This window comes from Panthera tigris, chromosome C1, assembly GCF_018350195.1.
Source record: "Panthera tigris isolate Pti1 chromosome C1, P.tigris_Pti1_mat1.1, whole genome shotgun sequence".
NCBI classification, from domain to species: Eukaryota; Metazoa; Chordata; class Mammalia; order Carnivora; family Felidae; genus Panthera; species Panthera tigris.
The window spans coordinates 20,729,346-20,739,294 of NC_056667.1; the positions used below are offsets into that span (position 1 = coordinate 20,729,346).

General features: G+C 39.8%; 1 protein-coding gene across 1 annotated transcript in view; it reads left to right on the top strand.

Annotated features, from left to right (window-relative positions):
• The window catches only part of STX12 (syntaxin 12), a 42,262-nt gene extending 32,528 nt beyond the window's left edge, over positions 1-9,734 (top strand). The window contains exons 6-9 of the mRNA XM_007097931.3: positions 393-498; positions 5,570-5,642; positions 6,849-6,931; positions 8,216-9,734. Coding sequence (XP_007097993.1) covers positions 393-498; positions 5,570-5,642; positions 6,849-6,931; positions 8,216-8,308 — 355 coding nt within the window. The 3' untranslated portion in view covers positions 8,309-9,734. The remainder of the gene's footprint in view (positions 1-392; positions 499-5,569; positions 5,643-6,848; positions 6,932-8,215) is intronic.
• Positions 9,735-9,949: the final 215 nt, after the last annotated feature.

The window sequence follows — 9,949 nt, forward strand, 5'->3', positions numbered from 1 at the left end:
ACCCGGGAGACCAACACAGCTTGCACTTTGAGAGGGGATGGGCCAGTATGCTTCATTGACTTCAAGTCTCTGTCTGCTTTCCTTGTCTAGTAAGCCCTGGCAAGATTGCAGAACGTGTACCCCCAGCTGGAAAACAGCAAGGAGTCCCGTCCCTTATAATCCTGCTTCATCTCTGTTTTGCCCATGGGAGCTGAGACTTTGTTTTCTTGGTGTTATCAGCTCTTCGCCTCCAGATAGGAAGAACATGGCCCTCAAGGACTTTGTATTGATACCAGAGGCGTTCGAGCCCTAGTAGTGTCCTTGGATAGGCTCTGCTGGTAGTCGAGATGTTGTAGGCGTCTCGTGTACACCTTAGAGAGGAGGAATCAACTAATGTGCTTGTCTCCTTGCAGCCATGAGGAGTGGAACCAGATGCAGAGCCAGGAGGATGAGGTGGCCATCACTGAACAGGATCTGGAACTTATTAAAGAGAGAGAAACAGCAATTCGGCAGCTGGAGGTGAGAGCCAGGTTGTGATGTTTGTTTGACTCCGTGTGTCTGCACTCTAACCCACCTGGATTTTCCCTCAGTGATTATGAAAAAGCATGAAATGAGTCCTTATGTGATTTGTATATTATATCTCAGTGTAATCATGGCGAATTTGAACTACTCTTACGACAGTACCGGCCACGGTGCCCAAAAAGACTCAAATCCTTTCTTCAATTACCATGTCGTACATGGTGTCCACGAGAACGACAGAGCAAGGCATGAAGAACAGAGCAAGGCAAACATATATTTTATTGCTCGTTAATACTTTGCCCCTAGACCTCTATGTCAACTTCTAGATCAGGTAGGAGTCTATGGAGAGAGCCCCTTTGCTTAATCTGAGTACCTCAGAATAAAGGCAGACCAAAAAGTTTGCTTAATTTTTGTGCCTCCCAAAGTCCAGTCCCAGGTTGTGGATATAGTTCAGTGCAGAGAAACAGGAACAGTTTTTGAGGTGGGGGTTGAGAGAAAGGTCTTGAGGCCTTTCTTACCTGATTTTCAGGTTAACCTTAACTTATGTAGTGACCAGCATATTCTTTTTTTTTTTTATGTTTATTTATTTTTGAGAGAGAGAGAGAGAGAGCATGAGCACACACAAGTGGGGAAAGGGCAGAGAGAAAGGGAGAACCAGTGTGGGGTTCGAACTCACAAACTGGGAGATCATGACCAGAGCCAAAGTCGGATGCTCAACCAACTGAGCCACCCACAGCAACCCCATGACCAGTATATTCTTAAACTTAAGGAGTTTTCTCCTCCACACAGCTAGAAGACTGCCATCCCTGGGGGCAGTGGGGAGAGGGGGGCTGTAGAGAGGAGAAACTTGGAGCGCCTCTATGACCTTCAGCTGTGGCAGTGGCTCTGAACTCTGACTGTACCTTAGTGTCACTTGGAGATTTTTTTTCCAAATGCTCAGCTGTCCTCCCTTACCCACCAACTATTAGTTTCAATTTTGTGAAATTCCTATTTTTTGTATGTTAAAAATGGGCAGATAGCCACAAGAGGCCCTGGGCATGGATTTTTTTTTTTTTTTTTTTTTTTTTTTTTTTTTTTTTTTTACAAACCTACCAGGTGATTATAATGGACATTCAGGGTAGAGACTCACTGCCCTAGAGACCATTGGTGTTTGTGTTTATTTTTTTTTAGTGTTTATTTATTTTTGAGAGAGAAAGCATGAGCAGGGAAAGGGCAGAGAGAGAGAGAAAAAGAGGATCCGAAGCAGACTCTGGGCTGACAGCAGAGAACCCAATGTGGGGCACGAACTCACAAACTGAGAGATCATGACCTGACCCAAAATTGGACACCCAACCAGGCGCTCCTGTGTTTTATATATATATACATATATATATATATATATATATATATATATATATATATATATTTAAATTATATATATATATTTAAAATATATATTTATTTAAAATAAATATATATATTTAAAATATATAAATATATATAAATATAAATATATATATAAATATAAAAATATATAAATATATTTTAAAAAAATATATATTTAAATATATATATTTAAAATAAAAAATATATATATTTAATATATATATTTATATATATATTTAAAATAAAAATATATGTGTATATATATATATTAAATATTTATTTATTTTTGAGAGAGAGACAGAGTATAAGTGGGGGAGGGGCAGAGAGAGAGGAAAACACAGGATCCAAAGCAGGCTCCAGGCTCTGAGCTGTCAGCACAAAGCCTGACATGGGGCTTGAACTCATGAATGGTGAGATTGTGACCTGAACCGAAGTTGGAAGCTTAAGTGACTGAGCCACACACACACACATGTATATAATTTTTACTAATTTTTATTTGTAATATTTTTCACTTTTTTTTTTTTTTTTAATTTTTTTTTTTCAACGTTTTTTTAAATTTATTTTTGGGACAGAGAGAGACAGAGCATGAACGGGGGAGGGGCAGAGAGAGAGGGAGACACAGAATGGGAAACAGGCTCCAGGCTCCGAGCCATCAGCCCAGAGCCTGACGCGGGGCTCGAACTCATGGACCGCGAGATCGTGACCTGGCTGAAGTCGGACGCTCAACCGACTGCGCCACCCAGGCGCCCCTATTTTTCACTTTTTTATTTTCTTTTTTAATTTTTTTTTAAGTGTCTGTGTTGAGATGGAACAATTCATCCTCAACTGTGATGATTTTATTGTCTTCAAAGATGTCTTATTTTTTCTCTTTTTCACCTACTGCAACTAATCATCAACTTGGTTCTCTGACATTAGAAATACTGTTCTAGCAGAGAGTCGAGTGAGACATGCAGCTAAGGAAAGCAGTGTAAGGTGGTGGATGTCAGGAGCATAGTGGGCACTTGACAGATTCAGCAACATTACGTCCAGATGCCTTAACTGGGGCTGGATTTTCCTCTCCAGTCATTTCCTACATCTACTGTACAAACCCTATTCTTTTTTCTTTTTTTAAGTTTATTTATTTATTTTGAGAGAGAGCGTGCACGCATGCGCGCGCGCGCGCACACACACACACGCATGCACACAAGTGGGGGAGGGGCAGAGAGAGAGGGGGAGAGAGAGAATCCCAAGCAGGCTCTGCACCATCAGCGCTGAGCCCAATGCAGGACTCAAACCCTCAAACCGTGAGATTGTGACCTGAGCCGAAGTTGGACACTTAATGGGCTGAACCACCAGGTGCCCCACAAACCCTATTCTAATGGAGAAACAACACAGTGTTGTGTCTCCTCGACTCTCACACTGCACTTCTAACATTTCTGGCCACCAAACGTGGGCTTCATCCACATGAAGCAATTCTGTAACACCAGCTGGGTGTTTTACAATTTAACCCAATTCTGACACTATCTACCTGGAGTTAGCATCAGATCCCACAGGTTAAGGGCTCAATCCCACAAGACTGCATCCTCTCCACAGCTTGGGAAGCCAGTTGTAAGTCTAGGTTGTTACCTGTGCTTCTGACAGGCTGTCAATTGGAAGTTCTCATGGCCTTGGCTTTGATTAATTTGCTAGAGCAGCTTAGAGCTTAGGAAAACAGTAGGTTACTGCTTTATCATAAAAGGTTACAGCTCAGGAGCAGCCAGATGAAGAGATACACAGGGGAATGGGTGTGGAGCTTCCATGCCATCTCCACGTGCACCACTCTCCCAGGACCTCTGTGCTCACCAACCCAGCAGTGTTCTCAGTCCTGCCGTTTAGTATTTTTGTGGAGGCTTCGTTATGTAGGCATGGTTGATTAAATCATTGGCTATTGGTGGTTGAGTCAACCTCCAGCCCCTCTGATGAGAAGATTGGTTCCCCTGGCAACCAGCCCCCATTCTGAGGGGCTTTCCAAAAGCCTTGTTCTTTTTTTTTTTTTAATTTTTTTTTTTTTTTAACGTTTATTTATTTTTGAGACAGACAGAGACAGAGCATGAACGAGGAGAGTCAGAGAGAGAGAGGGAGACACAGAATCCGAAGCAGGCTCCAGGCTCTGAGTTGTCAGCACAGAGCCCAATGAGGGGCTCGAACTCACGGACCGCGAGATCATGACCTGAGCCGAAGTCGGCCGCCTAAACGACTGAGCCACCCAGGCGCCCCCAAAAGCCTTGTTCTTAACATAAGCTCAGGTGTGGTTGAAAGGGGTTTCTTATGAATAACGAGAGATAATTTTATCTCTCTTATCACTCAGGAAATTTCAAGGGTTTTAACAGCTCTGCTCCAGGAACAGGATGAAGACTAAATATATACTTCTTATTATAAATCACAATTGCATACCTGTGTTGTAACCAAACTGGGCTCTTTGCTCTTTAACTCTGTTAACTTTTTGTTTATATGGCTTCTCTTTTGCTTTAAGGTACAACTCAAGTCCTACTTCTTCTGCAAGCCTTTCTCTACACTCCTTACTGTACTATTTACTAATCACTTCCTATATAATGACTTATAAAGAAAAGTACTGATCCCACCCCCTTCCATCCCACCCCAGTAGCTAGTCAGTCTTTCTGTATCTACAGCAACTAGCAGACTGTGCCAACTACAGTAGACTCTTAGCAAGTAATTGAGGTTTTGAGGTGCTGGTAAGAACTAGTCTTGCTAAGCTATGATTAGGAAGTCATGGCTTTCAAGGCATTGTTTTTTATTGTGCCATTCCGAGAAGCAGTATATTGCAATCGAAAGAGCCTGGACTTGGGGCACCTGGATGGCTCAGTCAGGTAGGCGTCCGACTCTTGATCTCAGCTTAGGTCTTGATCTCAGAGTCATGAGTTCGAGCCTCGTGATAGGCTCCGTGCTGGGCTCCCCGGAGCCTACTTATAAGGAAAAAAAAAAAAAGAGCGTAGGCTGTAGAGATATTCTGGCCCCAACGCTTAGTTTCCTCACTGACCAGCTTTGTGACCAGTTATATAACCTCTCTGAGCCTTATTATCCTCAGAGATACTTGACTTCATACAGTTACTGAATAGTTAATGTAAATATCATAGAGGCATAGTAACATAATAAAAATATCATGAACTTTTCATTCTCAGCTCTGCCACTAGCTATCTTTGAGACCTCGGGACAAGTCATAAACCTCTCTGAGCCCCAGTTTTCTGTACAATGGGGATAATATATGTTTCATTTTGTTGTCATGGGTACCAAGTAAGTAAAGATTAATAATAGCTAACACTTATGAAATGCTTATCACACAGTTCTGAGAACTTTATATCAATTTATTTAGTACTTCTGTGCTTTAGTATGAGATGGGTACCGTCATTATCCACATTTTAGAGAGGCTGGCCCAAGATGGTACAAGACTGTGGAGGATTAACTTCACACAGCAAGACTGTGGGTCCTCTCTAGCTGACATTCAGACTCTAAGAGTCTGTGCTGAATTATCTACCAGGTATAGTTCTTGGCACATAGTAGGCATTTAGTAAATGTTAATTAACATTATTTTCATTTTCAGTTTGTGGAGAAAGCATGATTTATGAGCCTTAGAAACACGTGTTATGTTTATAGCCAAAATTTTAGCTAAGTAGAGGAACTGAATTGTCTAACATGTTGCCTAATATTAATTATTTTTTGTGTTCCTTAGGCTGACATTTTGGATGTCAATCAGATATTTAAAGATTTGGCCATGATGATCCATGATCAGGGTGATCTAATTGGTATGTATCATTGATTCCTTTACCATAAGGTGAGTTAATAGTAGTATTTGTGTATGAGGAAGTCAGTAAGATGTGTCTTAGGAATTTAGGAATGCCATTTTAAAATTATTAAATTTGGGGCACCTGGGTGGCTCAGTCGGTTGGGCATCCGACTTCAGCTCAGGTCATGATCTCATGGTTCACGAGTTTGAGCTCCGCATTGGGCTCTGTGCTGACAGCTCAGAGCCTGGAGCCTGCTTCAGATTCTGTGTCTCCCTCTCTTTCTCTGCCCCTCCCCTGCTCGCACTCTGTCTCTGTCTCTCAAAAATGAATAAATGTTTAAAAAAAATTTTTTAATAAATAAAAATTAAAATTATTAAATTCATTTTCTTAGCCCTTCTCTTATAGTGTCAAATGTAGATGCAAAAGTGAGACCCCCGTGAGTACTCAGCTCAACTTGCCATAGCCTCTTTTTATTTTTATTTATTTATTTATTTTTTAATGTTTATTTATTTTTGAGCGAGAGAGAGACAGAATGTGATCAGGAGAGGAGCAGAGAGAGAAGGAGACACAGAATCCGAAACAGGCTCCAGGCTCTGAGCTGTCAGCACAGAGCCCAACTCGGGGCTCGAACTCACAAACCGTGAGATCATGACCTGAGCCAAAGCCGGACGCTCAACCGACTGAGCCACCCAGACGCCCCTCCATAGCCTCTTTTTTTAAGTCTTTGGCTGTTTAGGAAAATAGCTGTTGGCTTCCCAGCTTTTATCTCCAGAAACTTGCACAATTTTGGGATTAGTAACTCTTTTTTTAAGCTTTTTTATTTGGAAATAATTTCAAGTTTAGAAAAGTTGCAAAAATAAAAATACTACAGGAACTCTTTTGTAACCTTTACCCGGATTTACCTCTTATTAACGTTCTACCCCATTTGCTTTATATTTGCTCTAAGTCTTTCTCTCTAAATATATATGTGTATACACGATTTTTTCTGAAGCATTTGTGGGTCAGTTGCATACTTCATAACCCTTTACCACAAAAAGAGTTCACTATTTATTTCCAAAGAATAGAGCTATTCTCTTACCCAGTTAGTAACTTTTGATTTCATGGCTGGATAGCTGGATAGATGGTGGTCAAACCAGAACCCACAATATCAGGAGTGTGTTTAATTTGCCATCTTGAAACATCGAGTGTGGTAAAAACATCCACTGCCCTTCTTTTTCTTTGCAGACAGCATAGAAGCCAATGTGGAAAGCTCAGAGGTACATGTAGAAAGAGCCACTGATCAGTTACAGCGAGCTGCCTACTATCAGGTAAAAGCAGGTACCAAAGAAAGTCACTGTGCTGCAGATTTATGGGCCATCACGGCTCATTGACACGTTCAGAACAGCTGCAGCCTTTTGCCTGTTAGGTTTGAGCTGGAGGCAAGTGGTCATAATTGCTGTCCCAGTTCCGTTTTTAGTATTTCCTCCACAGAGAAATCTACAAAAAGACATCAAACCTTGAATAAACTTACACAGGAGCTTCACTGCTACGAGGCTAACCCCATAAGGTAGCATGATACCTAAATCTGGCATAGGGCTTATTTTATATTATGAGCAGCTAAAATTTGTTTCGATTAGTATAGTAATAGGTACAAAGTAGGACTTTGCAGATACTTTATGTTGACTGTTGCTACAGAGGATGGGCATAAAATCAATTCCAGCTGCTATTTGTGAATCATTAGGGGTTTATCATTTGGGGGTTCTTTTTCTATGAATAAGTAGAAGTTAATTGTTGTACTCTGTATGAAGTGATTCTCTTTTACATATTAGCTGAAACTCCGGATTTGTGACATCTATCTGGATCTTTGTCTCAAACACGCTGAAGGAGCTACTGTTCATTTCCTCTGTTTGGTGCTATATCGCTTTTTAGAAATAGACAGCATTTCAGCCATTTTCCATGTTCCTGGGTTAGTTATATTTTACCCAGAAATGTTCTTAAAGAAATCTGTATTTAATAATAGTGTTTCCTTTTAAAAACTGAGTGATGGCAACTTTAGTGTCAAACAGTAAAGGAATTATGAAGTAAATTACACACATCCACTCAATATTATATTGTGTGGGAATTAAATTTTTATGCTAAAATGTTAAGTGAGAAAAACATCATACAGTATGATCCCAATTCTGTCAAATAACGATATGCATCGATAAAAAAGATCATAAGGAAATAGAATCAAAATGTCAGCAGTTTTATCCGTAGGTGATTATTTTCTTTCTGCTTGTCTGTATTTTTTACAACAAACATAAAATTTTATAACAGGCATAAAACGTTTATTAAAATACACATGCACAAGTAACTTATTTTATTACAACTAATGCCTAGCAGCAGAGGTATAAACAATCCCTTTGCAAAAATGTATTAGGAATTAGAACTCGTACTGTTGCCTCCTGCTGCTGATAACTGTCGAGATTTGGGGCATGCCTCTCTCCGTATTCATGCATGGATAGAATTCGTTTTGAATTACAAGGAGGCAGATTTATGAAACATCTTGGAGTCTTAGATAAGAAGAATTTTACTTGTTTCACGAGTGTCTCCTTACATATTTTTCTCCTCAGAAAAAATCTCGCAAGAAGATCTGTATCCTGGTGCTTGTCCTGTCAGTGATTATTGTAATCTTGGTACTTATTATCTGGCAAATTTATAAATGAAGTGATTGCCTCAGAGCCGCCTTCTGCTGAGCTGTTTTCAAGGGCACGTGCTTCATGGAGTCTTGCCAGAACAAACTGATCACAAGAAGAGAGCATACACCAGAATGTCCTGTAATAATTTAGTTAGAAAATAACTACTAACTAGTCCTTGGAATTAGTGACCTATGGAGACAGTATTTATCAATTTACGTATACATTTTATTGATTTCTCAAATTCAGAATTAATTTATGTGGATTTTGCTTTCTCTTGTGTTCTGATCACCCTTCATCCCAAGTGTTTACTGAAAATTCCATTCTAGATGTTCTTGTTTTGACAGGTGACACTACAGTCTTGTAATATTGTCATTTTGTGTGTATACTAGATTCACCTTTTTACTAGCAACTGAGATAGAATTTCTTTCTGACACCCAGTGCAGCGGAGTCTGTCAGAAACTATATTATAAGCCAGTACTTTTTATTATTTAACATTTTAATTTGAATTCCCAAGAAGCCTATTCTCTTTCTGCTTTTGAAAGATTATGACAGTGTATTTAACTGGAAAGTGAAACACTGCACATTTGATCCAGATTAAAAGTGTCTATGTGAGCTGGCCACTTATTGGGGTTCCTGTTACTGGGGCTTAAAGTTTACTTTATTGTTTCCTAATGTCATCCGTAGCAGTTCATCTGTACACACACTAAACCATCTTGTTCACTTTTATAAGAGGTTAATTTAATTAACGTTACTATGCTCTCTGGGGTCCCTCTCCCCATGTCTGTATAGAAAGGGAGAATTAGACAAAGCATGCTTTTGGAAAGCAAATAGGAATTGTTTGGAATGATTTAAACTTTTTGTTGTTGTTCACTTGTGGTTCTACATTCCTGGCGAATGATGAATGTTGCTGTCAAAAGGCTGCCCCTTACCCATGAGGGTTGCTGGCCGTTTGATGGCAGGAAGATTTTTAAAGGCTAGACTGAAGTTGGTTTAAAATTTATTTCCATGAACCTGGTGATACAGAAAAGGTTCATTTTTGTAAATAATACTGGTTTGGAATAGTGATGTTAGATTTACCCTAATTTATGAACAAGAGATTAATCTCCATGCGTAGTTTTAGACAAAAAAAAAAAAAAATGTTTCAATAAAAGATTGCTGTCTTGTAATATAAATGTTGTCCACTTCCCTTTTCCACACAGGTCTAGAGAAGTTAAAGGGAATGTAATTTCTGTAGACTCACACATAAATGTGTTTTGGGCCAATTTCAGTTCATCCTTTAGTGAATTAGAGGATTGGGCTACCCTGGATATATTTATATTCATTTCTTCCACTCCCTTTAATGTTAATCTCCTTTTACCAAACTAATGTGAATAGTAGGGAAACAAGGGCCCAAATGCCTAAGTTTCTTTGTACTCTTGCACTCCTTAATACAAATAAACATTTTAAAAACTTTTGTAGTAAGTTTTTATGAGTTAACGTCCTGATGCGGTAGCTATGAGGTTATGTGCTGTCCTGAGAAACGTCGAGACCCGCAAGAAGCTGGAGATCGGGTGAGGGCTGGTTTGGAGGTGGAATAAGGGCCGCTGCTGCCCATTCCGTGAAAAACAGAATGGAGCTACTGCGGTGTCAGTGGCCCAAGCAGCAGCTTCAGGGCTAATTGCTTGGTTC